The sequence below is a fragment of the Perna viridis genome, chromosome 5, assembly GCF_037379345.1.
Source record: "Perna viridis isolate PV_CMFRI_1.1 ecotype Kerala chromosome 5, ASM3737934v1, whole genome shotgun sequence".
Taxonomy (NCBI): domain Eukaryota; kingdom Metazoa; phylum Mollusca; class Bivalvia; order Mytilida; family Mytilidae; genus Perna; species Perna viridis.
Genome location: NC_142449.1, coordinates 26540356 through 26556878, shown reverse-complemented (window position 1 = coordinate 26556878; position 16523 = coordinate 26540356). Strand labels below are relative to the sequence as shown.

At 31.4% G+C, this 16523-nt stretch overlaps 1 protein-coding gene across 7 annotated transcripts in view; it reads left to right on the top strand.

The window, feature by feature from the left end:
• Positions 1-16523, top strand: part of LOC148616870 (centrosomal protein of 89 kDa-like) — a 33911-nt gene that overhangs the window by 7300 nt on the left and 10088 nt on the right. For 3 of the 7 annotated variants that reach the window (XM_088584010.1, XM_088584013.1, XM_088584007.1), the window contains exons 2-15: positions 1375-1604; positions 4766-4875; positions 5801-5904; positions 6611-6727; positions 7662-7676; positions 9172-9247; positions 10555-10617; positions 11283-11489; positions 12220-12368; positions 12901-12954; positions 13667-13750; positions 14797-14909; positions 15559-15674; positions 16274-16454. In XM_088584010.1, the coding sequence (XP_088440136.1) occupies positions 1375-1604; positions 4766-4875; positions 5801-5904; positions 6611-6727; positions 7662-7676; positions 9172-9247; positions 10555-10617; positions 11283-11489; positions 12220-12368; positions 12901-12954; positions 13667-13750; positions 14797-14909; positions 15559-15674; positions 16274-16454 (1619 nt within the window). The remainder of the gene's footprint in view (positions 1-1374; positions 1605-4765; positions 4876-5800; positions 5905-6610; positions 6728-7661; positions 7677-9171; positions 9248-10554; positions 10618-11282; positions 11490-12219; positions 12369-12900; positions 12955-13666; positions 13751-14796; positions 14910-15558; positions 15675-16273; positions 16455-16523) is intronic. The other 4 variants (XM_088584011.1, XM_088584009.1, XM_088584012.1 and 1 more) reach the window with 3 other exon arrangements.

Genomic DNA, 16523 nt, shown 5'->3' with positions numbered 1-16523 from the left:
ATAAATCGCTAGTCAGGCCATCACTGGAATATGCCTGCTATATTTGGGATCCATACACTATAGATGACATAAATAAAATAGAAATGATTCAAAGGCTTGCAGCTAGGTTTGTGACAAACAGGTATCACAATACATCTAGTGTCTCCAACATGATACAACATTTAAATTGGAGAAGCCTAGCTCATAGAAGATCAGACACAAGATTAATAATGTTATACAAAATCAATTATTCCCTAGTTGCCACCATAAAGACAGACCGGTTAATTCCACCTTTCAGATATTCCCGAAAATACACTCATTATCCTTCCAAATTCCTCAGTGTCGGTTACAAGTCAGACAATAACCTTTCTTCCCAAGAACCATCAAATTATGGAACAGCATACCAATGAACATTGTTACAAGTGACTCAGTCGAGTCATTCAAAACAGCCATCTCAACTTACACCTACAGTCATTAAACATCCACCAATGCATATAGTTTTAAACTCACTCTTATTGTTTATTACTAGTTTACTTTAGTTTGTAATTTGTAAATAGCATGCGCAGAGAAAAGTGATATTATCTTCAGCGTGTTGAAGTTGGTCAGGAGATTGTAGAAGTAGAAGTATTGCCCTTGAAAGGGAAAAAATGACGCTTTTTTTACTGTTTTCAGCCACTATCTTGAAAACTATGATAGATAGAAAGAAACTTTCATTTCTGAAATGATCCTTATGATAGTCCTACCAAAGTCTTCATGAGTCAAAATTGTTGGGCAACTTCTTGTTAGATTTATTGCCTTTGAAAGGCAAATATCAACCAGGTGAGCTATTCAGGTTCCTTGGGGCATCTTGTTTATTTCTGGTCTAATATTGAAAGAAAAAATTTCATTGAATTGTTCTTGAAAATCCCTATGTATTTTCATTCAGAATTGGAATATTTCTCAGTGTTTTTGAGTAACACAGGAGTAAGTGGCCAAAAACTTGATTTTTGAAAGCCCTTTTTTCAATTTCACCTGGTTTTAATGATTTTTTATTGTAAATTGTTCCTCTTTACAATGGCTTTTAGAAGTATGCTAGCAAATTTACTCTATCATTAACTGTGTTTGAGATAATTAAAATGATTCATGAAAGCACTAGGAGAGCTTACTTAAATTGAATTTCTACATATTGTGCAACACTGTATCCTAACCAGTTGTTGGTTGTTTTGTCCATAATGAACCATAAGTCCCTATGTTTAAGTACATCTTAAAAACTTGTATTGTATTCAAACTTGACTCTATGAACAGAGTTCAACTGGCTGCCCTAGCCGAAGCTTTTTAATAATTATTCATTTTGTATTTTCAAAACATTGATTTACATTATTTATTTCTTTTCAAATTCATATTTTTTATTTATAGGGTACGATATCAGCAGGTCTTCTTCCAACCGTAGCCTTCTATGGAGTCCCACAAACACCACCTCCTGCAACTCCAGCTGGACTCACCCCAGGTCTTGCCATGACAACTGGCGTTTTGAATTCCTCCATGTTATCGGACTTAAGATACCGTCGTAGGATGCCAGGTGATGATGATGTCCTCAGTGACCCTGAGAGTAGTCTCTATGACTACCAACAAATGGAAGAACCAGGGTATGCCTAAAATTATTATATTCTCTGCTTAAGGGGGTACATGTACCTGTATGTAGTAGTAGGGATGTGTTCATACCTCTGTTGTCCACCTAAACTACTGAATAGAATTTTCTCTGAATTTTCATTATTTATTTTCTTTGTGCACCTTCCAGTTTAGATTTTGATCCAAATTTAGATGTCAAAAGTTGTATGTTATTAAATGGTGGATCGGAGGTACATGTATCAATTAAGTAAGCTTTGCTCACAGCCTTCTAGTTGAGAATTTGTTTTAGGAGAAACCACACCCAATAGACATATGCCAATAGAACAACAAAAAATGCTAATAATGTTTGACTTCATCAAATGTTCATGAACAAAGCATCATTCCATGTTAAAGTTCTACCTACCTTTTACAAATACCCTGGAATTTCTTAAAAGTTCATATCACTCACCGGCAGCTACTTGTTCACATTATCAAGAATCAGGTGTATTATACATAACATTATACCTGCTATAGTGAACAGCAGTGGTATAGTGATTTAATGTCTTTTTTATATGCCATGCATGCAAAGTGGGTATACTATAGTGATAGAGGTGTCCGTCCTTCGTTCCTACCATCTGTACTTCATTCCTTCCATTGCACTTAGGGGTCCCAACACTTTTCAGTTTCTACTCCTTCACCACTGAATGGACTTTGATGAAACACGGAATCTGTATTACATATTCCTATTGTACACCTCCTATCATAGATTTTGATCCAAACCAATTTGAATTTTGAGTCTGGGTTACCTGGTTAAATTACCTTTGATTGGCTTCAGTCGTAAAAATGGGTGATGGTCAGATATTAAAATTGGACCAAGTGTCAACAAATTATTGCTTGATTAGGAGGGGATGCTTGTTGCTGACAAAGTTCGTGTCAATTTTAATATACAAAACCTAAGCACCAAGAAAATCACCAATATTTCTATCGATCTGATTGGTTGACTTTGTCTACAGTCCATGCAATATTCTTTGTCTCTATCCATTTGGTAGTATAACTTGCCAAAACTTGTCAAAAAGTATTGAAACTGATTAGGAAGTACTACAAGCATGATAGGTTGATCATGATCTGTAATCTGTACTATCTTTCCTTTGATCTTGTTGACTGATATTTCTTTATCTCTCATTCATGACAAGAAATTCGAATATCTGTATGAAAATTACATAGGACATGCAAACAGTGTGTAATTGCATTGCTTGATTTTTTTTGCATGACAAAAATGGCATATTTTAAATGTTCAAGGCCAAAGTTGGATAACCAACAAACAGAATAATAGTTACTTTCAATTATGATAGTGACAATATCATGTGAAATATCTGAACTCTTGCTGATACACTTGTCAAGATATGCCACATGATATTTTCAGTATCAAAAGTGAAAGTAGTTATTGTTCCATATTTATTCATAAGTTTCACTGTATGTAGGGTGTTGATTTTACTTTGTACAAATGTATTTAATAGGCTTCATCGTCATGGGTAGGTTCATTATCTGTATATGTACATATATTCATGTGTCACATCAAACAATCGTTCTATTCTCACCAACACAAAATTCACAATCACATTGGCATGATTATCTTAGCTGTGTTTAACTTCAGTAATATCTGTCATTATGTTTGATTGATCTTAAGTAGGAAAAGATCAGATTTAAATTTGTATTTAGCCAAATAAGTTGAGAATGAGTAAGAAATAACAAACTCAATATTTGGATGAAAACCTGAAACTCTCACCTTTTACACCTTCTACAGGGGTGAATTCAGATATTAAAAAAGGGGAGATTCATGCAATCATTTGCTTATTTTTGCCAAAATTTTACACAAGATTTAAATTAAATAACTTTCCAACAAAGAGGAGGGGTCCAAAACACTGGAACTTTCCTCCCTGGATATACCACTGCCTTCTTCACATTTATTAACAATTTTACTGTTTAAACTTGTACTTTAAAAATAGTTGTTTTTTTGTACCAATTGATCTCCCAGTAAAACTAAGAATTGCCCTTCCTTCACACTTTTCACTTTTACATCACTGGTTTAAGAGGTTTGGATCTCACTAAAACAAAGTACATTTTGTTATTTGTGACACTTTCATTTTTGTTTTTGTTTTGTAGAGTACATTCTTCTTGGGAAAACCAAAATATTGTAAATTATAAAATTTTCGCTATATTTATGGTAATACATGCTCTGCTAAAATTCAACATTTATGAATATTTTCTTTGTAAATCGTTATAATATGATAGAAGGAATGATCACAAATTCAAAACTGCATGGAATTAGATTGATCACCAAAACTGCAAAAATTTCCCAGTTAACAGGAACTTAAGAAAAAGGCATTGTTGCCAATAGTAACTTACAATCAACTTATGTTGTAAGATATATATACTGGTATGTTATAAAAATATTTCTGTATGTTCAAGCTTTTAAGAAAAATACACGTATATTGGACTTTTAACAGCATGACCAAATGAAATAGTCTAATAATATTTTCTAAATTATTGTTATCCATGTACCATATTTTACAGCATAAAAAAGCCCTTTTTCATCATTTACACTGTAGCTAGGGCCCAACATATTGAAGTAGCATAAAAACTGACAGTTAGTTGTCTTGATTAGAGAGTTTTCATGTACATTTGGGAGAATCCTTTGCTAAAGAAATAGAATTTGTTCATACTATTTGGAAGATCTTTTCCAGTGGATTCATAAACTTGAGATAAAAAATGGTTATGCATTTCATGTGATCTATTAATTTGTTTTTTGTCATTTTTTTAATCAAGAAGTTGTTCTAACTTTTCAGAACATATCTTAAAATAGGAAAAGTAAAAATTTGCACTAAAAAGTTCAAACCTCCTCCCATTTCTTACTACCATAATAAAAAGTTTTTGTAAGGGTTTAGGGTTAATTAAGCCATTTTTTGGCATGAAGCTTGTGTAAATTTTCCAAGTATGAATTGAAAAGAATTTAATGAATGAATAGAAATAAGCATAATTTACAAGATCCAGACTTAACAACTTAAAATAGAGACAGCACTTTTGCATCAAATATATTTGCCAGTTTGTAATATTTAAAAAAATTTGGGGTTAGAACCACCCTTTATTACTCCTACTCCATTTTACTGAATAGTGGCTGACAATATTTGATGATTATCAGGTACTCATCTGTTGAATTTGGTAGAACTGGAGGATCAAGGAAAAGAATTAGTTATTCTGATAGAGAAAAAGCACCGACTCCACCTCCTGGTACATCTCAACAGGAGTTTGGTATGTTTTATTATATCCTGTCACATGAAGTGGTCAGGAATTATGTGAAACCCAAAAGTTGCATGTACATCCATTTGTCCCCCGATGGTTTCCAGGATGATAACTTGAGAATAGATAATGATATCAATGAATTAGTTAAGTACCTTAAAAAACAGGTCAAGTTTAATTTTCAGCAAAATCCACAAAGTGGTTTTCAAGTTTTAAACATTTTGCCATCCCCCTTTTTTCACCATTAGGTGGTGGGGTGTATTTTAATGTTCCATTAATGCTCTAATTTTCACAAGGAAATATGATTATTTACATGAACTAGTATAAATTCATTAGAAGTGTGAAATCAGATCTTTTCTTTTTTCAGATCAAATCCCTTATATTTTATTGGACCAAATTGTTTCTGAATAGATAAATTGACTTTCATGGAAGACATACCACCTCATTTTTTGTTTATTTGACATATTGTTTCTTGTTTGCTGCTTTTGAGTTCCCTTTGACCCAATATATGTTAAGGATCATCAACATTTGAAAAATCGTTTTCTATTTGAGCTTTATGAGGGAAATACTGGTATACACAGGAACAATGGTGACAAATTTTTGTTCACATGGTTAGAACCAACCGAATAATATATGTTTAGGACTGATCAGTAAATCTGTGATAATCATATGCATAAAATTAAGCAATAAAAATCATAAGTTTTTAAATATTACTTCATTTATAAATGAGTATGTTTTGAATGATTTTTGGAAAATATATGTTTTTTTATGCATAAAATCATATAATTTATATTGGTCCTAAATGAATGTGTCCATACGTTTTATTTTCCATGCATATTCCTGAAGAATTCTGATTTCTTATCTTACTTCGAGTTGTTAAAATATGTGTATCCTTCTATACATGTTTCCTTTAAAATTTGTTCCTCTCTTTATTTAGATACAGGAAATGAGTACCGAGTATTAGACCCCGATGCTGTCAAGAAAGAGTCAGCTGATGACACTGCTTTATATGCAGTTCCTCACAAAGACAGGAAAAGACAGGTGCAATTTCAACTTTTGGCATATGACATGAGACTTTTGAGGAAAAATACTTTTTAGGATAGTCACCATTTTTATTTAAATTCTGATTTTATACAGCTCAAAATACATGTACCAAAAACTCATGATATTCATACTGATACATGTAAAAACAACTATAACTTGGAAACATTTTTTAGTGAAGAGAGAAAAATATTGATTTCAAAAGAGTATGCCTCCAATAATGATATAAGGCATAGCAAGGCACACCTTTTTGCATTTTTCACACCATCATTTTACCAAATTTTACTTCTAAGACGTAGTCCTTATGGTGTTGAATTATTTTAAGCAATGTAATGATATTGTTTGCCTTAATTTTCCTCCAAAATAAGGCTATTTCTCCAAATGAAAGTTTATCAATTAGTCCAAAAAATGGCAGAAAAATAAGATAAAGTATTTCCCTACTGGAAGTTGAAGGGTAGTTTATGGTGTTTATTCTTGTTCAAAATAATTCTGATTTGTCCTTCTCTTGATATTCTCTATGAAGTTATTCGGTTTAAGAACAAACTTAAGATTTGTAAAATTATTGCGAATTTTCCAATGTAAGATAAAGATGCATATTTTCCCAATACAAAAATTTAGGTAGTTTTGTAAAAGGCCAACAATATCATTGCAATGACAACCGCTATTTTATTTTAACCTATTGTTATCATCAATATTACCATTGCAGTCTCAGATAGATACAGGACAACAATCATTACAACATACTGGCCAGAGAGTCAGGGCTGAGATGAAACGATACCATGATATGGGTCAGGATGATACTGATAATGAAATTGAGGAGCTTGTAAGCCAATTGGTTATTTTTATTTATCAACTTTTAAAGTGGAAAATACTCAGTATAGATCTGTTCTAGTGAAATTTCTGAGCATGTTCATTAAGTGCTTCCAAAAGGAAAATGTGTCTTTTCCCCATAATAATTTGATTGAATACTGTTCTTTTAAATGTTAAAATTTTTACAGTAAAAAGTTACATTTATTTTGCTGTAGAACTAACTAAGCTCATTAGGGTCAATTGCAATAAAATTTCAACAAACAAGCTAAGTACTTACAAAGTAATTTCAGAGTGTCTACACATGGATCATATATTGGTCATAGGGCACACTGAAATATATATTAATTTTCTCTTAAGCTTTGTAAAAGAGTGATGCCGGATCTGATATGGAAAATACTATGTAATAATCTTTTCATCATACATTTACATATATATATGTAATAATTTTTTTTATCGTTCATTTGCATGATAACAAATTTTTATATCAATATCAAGTCCACCATGGCTTAAATTTTGGTAATCAAGACAAAGTCGAACTGGAAACTACCTTGATGTGTCATACAAAATTATACTCCCATTTATTAGATTGGGGTTATATTGTAATCACCTGGTATGCCCATCCATCCTTACACTTTTTTGTAACAGAATTCTCGGCTTCTACTGGAGAATGCTTTGATATTTTGTATATTGCTTCTGCATGATGACTGTGTCTCCCTTTCCCAGCTTTGACTGAGATGGTTGAGTGGTGGTATTCTTAGCATGACCTAGCATGCAACATCTTGTTAGTATTGTAACTACTTAAAGTATTATGCTATAGTCTAAAACATTTTAATGGTTAAAAAATGTAAGACACTGAAAACCGGAACAAGATGATGCAACACCTTAAACAAAAGGTATAAGTTTGTTGTTCCAAATATTTCTTTCATGGCTGTTGATCTATATTGTAGGATGTTTCTATAGGGGTATGTTAACTGTGTGCGAGTTGTTTGGTTGGACCATGCTCCCAGAATGTTTGCCAATGTTCCCCTATTGGTTGCACTTTCCCTTCAGACTAACATTTGTGTGCATGATGTAATATTGACTAACTTATGTCCTACTCAGTGATCGAATTTAATGGGAAATACTTGCTAAATGCAGTTGAAATTCAATTTTACTAATAGAAATTATTTCCACTAAAATTTGCTTGTTGAATTCTATGATATATATGTTATTTAAGTCCAGAAATAACCTCAAAAACTTAAATTTAGCAAGTATAAATTTTCAATACTTGCTTAATTTAACTTGTGGAAAAAATTCTAAAATTCAGTCCTTGATACTACTTGTAAACAAAGTGTTAACAAAGTTAAAAAGAGTCCATCCTTGTTTGTACATGTAAGTTTTCATTTTAGTTGATGGATTTTAACTGAAATTTAATTTAGTACGATCGTACTGTCGGAAGTATCCGGTGATCTCATATTTCCAAAGGGAGATAAAATTAATTATTTTTACCATGTACACATGTAATTGTATTATTATTGCAATCTTAAATGCTTGGCTTTCAGTCAGTTTTCTTTTTTTTTTGCCATGATTAATTTAAATTAAAATAAGGTGTGCATGGCAAATTGCAATGAGGGTAAAGAAAGTTGAGATAAGGGGAAAATTTTCATAAGTTTAACCATTTGAAAATTTTCTTTTTCTAGATACTATCACCATCTTTTTAAAATCAGTTGACAATACTTTTTACTTTTTATATAATGAGATAGGATACAGTAAATATTTCGAAGAAACAACAACCCCTTTGGGAAACAGTTTATTATTTAAAGAAACTGTTTACTATTTATCTTTGTAAACATTTTAACCATGCACATAATCAGATTTATATAGCAGTACAGTAACCCATGACATACTTCCTGAAGTTAATATTGATGCATTTTGTTTGTAACCATGTCACATTGTATTTGATCTTGGAACATGAAAGAATTATGTACATGTATCAGGTTGCACAAGCACAAGCATGAATTTAAGAAATTTCCTTGAGGTACTATGTAATGGTCTGCATTTCTGCATCCATTCTTCAAAGTATTTTGTGCAGAGAAGTATTCTGAGACTTCTATATGGATATTGTTGAAATTACAATAGAGAAGTTTTATATCATAAGTACTTATACAATTGTCACATCATCCATTTGAATTTTAAAATGACAACTTTACATGATTTATAAAGCTGCATCATATTCAATCAGTGGTGGGGAACATTTGGCTTTGAATAGCTAGTTGTAGCTATCATATTTTTTTAGTAAAAAGCAGCAAATGAACAAATGTATCTTATTGAGTTCAAATAGATACAATGTACGATTCATGTCAACTTTAAATCTTAGATTTGTTCACTACACATTCCAAATTGAATTGATGTGAAAGTTTACCTTATAAATTCAAGTGCCTCTGTTGGTAGTATTTTTTTTATAAATGACTGTTTCAGGTAACCAAGGTAATAGTAGACAAACAACAAACATCACATACTAGTGATAGAGTCCCTAGTCAAAGGTCAAAGAGAGGTTAGTCATTACTTGAGCATGTTGAGTTGTTGGAAGCCTGAGGGCTATTCCATTAAAAGGAGTAGGAGGACATGACAGAAAATTGGGTTGTTCCAATTTTTTATGAAGATTTCTAGATCTAGAATTTCCATATCCTGTTACCTGTGGAAAGTGAAATTTAGACCAGAAAAATTTATTTGCATGTTTGGCTGTTAAAATATTCTATAGAAAGGTGATTTTTATGTCAAATTTTACAATTGTAAGCTAAAAATTTCTTAAATTTGAGAGTTCTAGGGTCCTAAGGGTAGCAGAAAGAAGTATCCTTTATTACATTATAGATGTCAGTGAAATTGTTTAAAACGTGTATGTTGATTATGGATGTATTTTGAAAATCTCTACCCAAAAATTTCTTTGTAATGGAATAACCTTCATGGTTTTTGTTGTTAAAGCATGATTGTGAATGAACAGGAAAGGCATTCTACATTTGTTTCTTGTAGCTATATGTTCCTTATTGCTCTTTTTGATAAACATTTTAAGATTTCTTACTTAATACAGTCTTAACTTTCAAGATTTTATTGTAGTTAGTTTCCTCTTCTCATAATTTGCCTTTTTCTTGGATATTTATGTTTTTGATTTATATGTTTAATTAATGTTACTTTATTCCATTCTTTAGTTGAGAAGTGGATACAATGATATATGATGAGATTGATTTATTTGAAAAAAAGGGTCTGAAATATTGAAGATTTATGTGGTAGACTATACATTGCAAAGCCCTGAGGTTTAAAGTTGCTATTATCTAGGATATTGATAAATCTTGGTTTGACTTAAAATGTTATCAAAATTAAATAAATTTTCAATGTTGCACATTTTTTTTCCACTTCAAGAGAGATTTGTTTTCCTTAAATCACTGGCATATATCCATATGCAGAACTTAGAGTTACCCTTTTTTATGATTTATGTAAAAAAAAAAACAAAAAAAACATGATAATTTTTTATGCTAAATTAACATCTTGTATCCACTTGTTTACATTTGATTTAAGGAGTTAGACCTAGAGTAAAGGACATCTCTTGAAATCTGTGATATGTTTGTATTATATTTCATTATACCAAAGCCTCTCATGCTTTCGTTTGAAGCAGAATTAAATAAATCCAAGTTAATTAGATGCTTACATAAGATTGATGTAAAATTCTGAATACAAATGTTCAAATGATTTTTAAGAGTTGCGTCCCTTGCCCTAGGTCTACCTCCTTAACTATCAAAGTTAAAGGTGTCTTTTTTCTGTTTCTCTTTTCATCCCTGCATGTATATACTTTCTGAACTTGTTTAGATGAGTCTCCTGGGAAACAGGAAGTTTCTGTGTCTGCAGACAAAGGAGGGTCATTGAGAGAAGGTAGAATAGATTATTAATTCTTCATTACTTATTGGTCTTTATTTCATATGATTTAACTATTTACTTTTTAGTAACCATAGCTAAATCATTGAAGTATTGTGATATAATGCCAGTGAAGATGTAGTATACAGACAATTTTTTTTTTTTATTTCAGAAAGTACATAAACTGAATTTAAAAGCAGTCATGAGTTAAGGAAAACAAAAAACAAAAACAAAAAACGTCTCTTCACTTTTCAACATATGTGTTAATTATTTTGGTAATAGCTTAAATCAAATACTGATTTAACTACATTATATAATTGATTGATATGTTTAAGTGTGCACCACGGGCATTGAGGTTATTTCAAAAAGACCGAAAAAAAAAAAACAATCGTTCATTGTTATTTAATTTTAGTACATGTATCAAAATTTAACGAGTAAATCATCAAAAACATTGATGACATCACAGTCACGTAACAAAATTTGGTCTTTCATGATAGACAATTTTTTTTTATCCAATCAGAAAACGTGTTTTGTGAAAAGTGCTATTTTGGTTTATACTCCAGTCATCAATTATGCTATTAACCGTCAATATTGGAAAGTAAAATGAAAGTTATCTAAATGGTTGTGTTTTAATTTGATAGTAATTGATAATTGAAAAGTTACACACATTTCTTGACCTTCAGAGTCTCCTGACAGGAGTCAAAGATCTGGTGCTCACACAGCTAGGAGTGCATTACACACAGCTCGTAGTGGCGGAACAACTGCCAGGAGTATTGATTCATTACAGCAGAGTCTTCAGGGTGAAAATTTCATACTCAAAAGTAGGACAGAACAGTTAGAGGCTGAGGTCATCTCACTCAAACAAGTTACCTCGGCTTTGGATCGTGGAGGTAAATATATGATTTTAGGTCTTGCCAGTTTCAGTTTATTCAGTTTTCCTTCACACCTCAAATTTTATTTTGCATTGAAACATTACTGTAAAATCATAAAGTGTTATGATTCTTTGATACCTCTGCAAACAAGTTTTGGGGGTATATAGGAATCATCCTGTCTGTCTGTCTGTCCATCTGATGTCAAAGGGAGATAATCCAACAAGTGTTTTACATTTAACTCCATTTGCAGCAGGGGGGTATTCTCTTTGTGCACTTACTTACAGTATTTCTACTTGTTATTGCAAAAAAGTGCAACTTATAATTGCAGTAATAAAAATTCTAACATTGCAGAATTGTTCTAAAAAAATCTGACTATAATTTCTGAATTAGCAGTATACTTAGAAGATGTGACATTCTAATATTGAAACTTATGTTCCACTTTTTAATGACATTTAATATTAATTTTCTCAATGAATTATTCGAGAAAGGTTTGTTCTGGGACATCATATATTATTGTGTTTTTTTTTCTTTCATTCAAGAAATAGTTGTAAAATTTAATGTAAAAGGGTATCTTTTAAAGATAGTATAGCAGAATTGAATATTGTCAAGTTAAAGTATTGTTAGAATAGTCCTGAATGATACTTAAACAGAGTTTTAGAAAGAGTCATAATGACCCTGATCTTCATTCTTTTCAACCTGTTGAATATAGCTAAGTTATTTATGGTTTAATAATATAATATTGATTCAGATCAAGATACAGCCAAGAATTTGCTATTGAGGAGACAGTTACAAGAAATGAAACAAGAAAATGAAACCTTGAAGAACAGCATACACAGACTTACAGTGGAGCTCAGTGCTTATCAAGCCAAATTTAGGCCTTTGTCTGCAGAGGAGAAGGTAGTTTGTTTTATTAATTAGTAGTTTACCATTGTTTTTAATGCCTGATATTTTCTATCAAAGTCTTTTGCCATCGTAAGAAAACAAAAATTCAATAACTTCCCTTATGTGAAATGAACTGTGTCATAGATGATTACAATATTGTCTGTGCTAAAAATGAAACTACAGCCCAAATGTGATGTTCTCTCTAGATGCTCAAACCTAATGTTATTGTGAATGAACTTAATCAATCACTCAACACTCACAGAATAATTTTCATTTGGAATTGAAACTGTACAGTACCATTAACAGCTTTGGAAATTTTTAAAGCAAGCAAACACTTTAACCATGAAAATAATGAAACAAATGTTTCAATCAAGGTATTTTGGGTTTTTTAAACTGATGAAATCCTCTTCATGTTGATTTAGTTGAATGTGCATAAGAAGTTTAGTCTTTGTAATAAAACTGACATTTTTCATCCCAATGGAATTGTGGTCTCTTTGACATATTCACCATATCCATTCTTTTTATAAGATATATTGTAAATTTTCAGAAAACAGCCGGTTTGTTAGGCTTGCCCAAAGATGGACCTGTTCCTTCCTGGCTGGTAAGTGATTTCATTCTCATTCACATTCAATATATGTTAAGGATGTTCTCTGCTCTGTTTAAATATAACAAGGTTTTCAAACGGTTGCAAAATATTTTAAGATCTTTCATGCTTGAACAATATGAATACAAAAAAAAATTGTGACACAGTGTACTCGTTTTTGAGATATAGGCATTTGAAATATTTTGGCTGGAAAAGGGTTTTTCTGGATTTTCCCTAAGTTATGTCTTAATAAGTTTTACATGTATCTATTAAAAACCCCAAAGAAATAACGAGAATTTTTATAAAAACTTCTCAAATAATATTTTAAAATCTAAAAAAAATGACTGAATGTGAGCAGCGATCATCCTTAACTCTTACTGGAACTTGGAATGCCTACACAAAAATTATGTTTGAATTTTTTTCGGGTCAAATGTTTCCCCCAACTTTCTTTTAAAAAAAAAAGAAGCAGCAGCTGTTCCTGAAACTACCATGCTGACAAAGTTCTTCTTTGGCTCAATTACATTTTAGATTCTTTATTAAAATATAAAGTTCTATGTTTTGAAATTTATCATGTGTGTAAACAAGTTGTCGATCTGCACAGTTGTTTATTTCTATAAGTACTTTTGAAGAGCATGATGAAAAATGAAGTAAAGCACCTTTGAAGTATGAGCATAATTGCATTTACTAGTATAAAATTGTTATTATTTTTTTTTTGTTTGTTAAATTTTAGATTGATACAAAATACTTGTCTCCTTTGTTCATGGCTTATGATGACAGAATAGCAGAGAAAGATCAAATTCTCCTCAAATACCAGGTTTGTGGTCTCCATACTTCCTTTAATGAAGGATTGCATGTCATTTTAAAACCATGACTTATTTCTGTTGGTAGATATAATCAGCTGTTTTAAGTAACCTTAGCTATAACAGAACAAGATATTTTAGCTCACACTTTCTGCTGTATTTCAACATTCATTTTTGGAATCTGAAAATTGAAAAAAAAAATTCAAAAGTTTTAAGATGTATAACAGAAAGAGATGCTAAAATGTAATGGATGTTATTGCATAAGGGATATGTTTTTAAGTTATGATAAATAGGTTTATGAATTCAAGATAAATTTCTGTATTTAAAGCCTGTGTAACCCATGTAATCCGGTATTTTGTAGCACAATAACTTTTTATATCCCCACTCTATGAGTAGGTGGTATATTAAGGTCACCATGTCGTTCTGTCCATCAATGAATGGATTGATTTCAAATTTAGTATGTGGCATATATAGATTGGGCATACCATATGAGAGATTTTGGTTGCTGTCTGATATCAACTTCCCATACAAATAGGGGTATACCAGGTCAGGTTTTTTGGGTGTTTGTATGTAAAATGTGCATGTTTAAATTTTTTGCATTCAGTGTTTATTTTTTGGTTATCTTCACAGTGGAGCAAATAATCCTTTTATTATCTTATAAACAAATTTAACACTACCAGTGTCATATTCATTACTACATTTTACCTGTGTAAATCAAAAGGTCAAATTAATTGCAAGGCAGTCACATATTAAAACTATTGGCTGCCTTAATTTTTGAAAACATTATATTTTGGTGTGTTTGATTTTGGCATTTTTAAGAGAGGCACCAAATACACCATTTGGCCAATTTTTTTTAATTTACAGTACCTAGCATGACAGTGTGTTCATGTTGCACTAATACTATGGGAAATTAAATTTGGTAAGAAAGCAATATGGACACTGTTATATAAATTTGTAATAACTTAAATGTTCTGTGCCATACTGTCTAAAACACTGTAATTTCGTGGTAATTAGATGAGTTTTTTCATTTTGGTCTGGTTATCATTTTATATACTATCAGGAGGAATTTGAGAGGTTAAGAACCAATGCTGAAGCTATTGTTGATGAAAATGAACAACTACAAAGAGATCTACAGGAATCTACTACAAAGGGACCTGTGGATATACATGAATGGTTAGTGTATCTGATTAATAGGGATGGAGTGCCTATAACGTCTGATATATTTAGATGTTCTGAAACATGAATTGCTCAAAATTGTTTTGTTGGAACCAATTTATTCCATGAAATTACATATGCATTTAAGGAGTAATTGTTTGTAATATAAACATAGACCCACAGGGAATGTTATAAGAAGTCTCACATATTCCTGTTCGTCAAGACATAGGCAATATAATAACATTATCCATTATCCATTAAGTCCAGTGTTATTTGAGGCAAAGCCTAATATCATATTACTATTATCATAATGTCCATTCCAAATGACCAGACATAGTCTTCGTTTTTTAAAATACATTGGGTTGATGAAAGTGTTGTCAGTGGTTCAGATGCATGTCCAAGAGCAACTGCATTAATATATTTTTTATGTTGATCATTATTCTATGCAAAACAAAACTTGAGTTTTTGAATTAAAATATTTGGGCTTTGATCTGTGACATTCAGATATTACATTTTAAATCTTGTTAATAAGATGAAAACTAGCTCAAATAATTACTTGGAAAATAAATATATTTTGTTTGAACTCAGAATCAACTTTGACATAGATTAGGGCAAATTTTGATAAAATCAAGATCTTGATTTTATATCAATATAACATTGAATGCAGGGAGCAGCTGAAGGAGAATGCCAAACTTGTACTGGAGGAGAATCAAAACCTGCTGGAACAAATCGATGTCAAAGATCAGAAGGCTCATGATTTACAACAGGCTCACATAAGAGAAGGTAAGGTAGATTTATATAATTTTAGAATTATTCTAGTGTTGAATTTCTACACTCTTGATAGTTTATTTTTTTTAATTTATAGTATGAAGTTTGTCTATTTTTAAAATTGTACATTGAAAATTGTAGAATTGTAACTGCTTTCCATAGAGCTAGACCACTCACCAAATACGGTATACGGGAATTTTCATAGGGTGCTAGTTTTGGCGTTTTTGAGTGGTCTATCTAAAAATGCCAAAATAAATTCAGCGAAATATTACTCTGAACTTATGTACTAAGAGCACAATTTAGCATCCGTTAAAAAGAGAATTGCATAAATTTTTGACATTTTTTGCCTCAAAATCTCCCAAATTGTACACCCATTGAAATAACCCGCCATCCAGTAGGTGACAGCTGTTAGCTCAGTGCCCAGGTAATGTGTTTGAGTGGGGTTATATGCCTACCCATCAGCTTTGTTTCTGTGAGCTAATTTGTAATGAAAAAAATCCAGCTATACCTTTTGGACTAAACAGGGTCTGTTTTCTCATCCTGAAACTTATGAAATATCAGCCATTGGTCTTAAAGCACAATCAATGTTTTAATAAATCAATCAAATTTTTCAGTTTCCAAGTTGACAAAAGAATTAGTCATGATAAGAGCAGAAAAATCTGATACAGATCAAGAATTAGAGGATCTACAGCAAAAATACAAATCAACTAAACAGAAGCATGACTTGCTGGTCAGGGAGGGGGAAGACAAGGATACTGTGGACCAATATATAAACAGGATAGCTGAACTTAAAAAGTAAGAATTTAAGCAACAGTGCCACAAAGACTTGTAGAAAGGATATAAACAAAGATACAAGAAACAGAA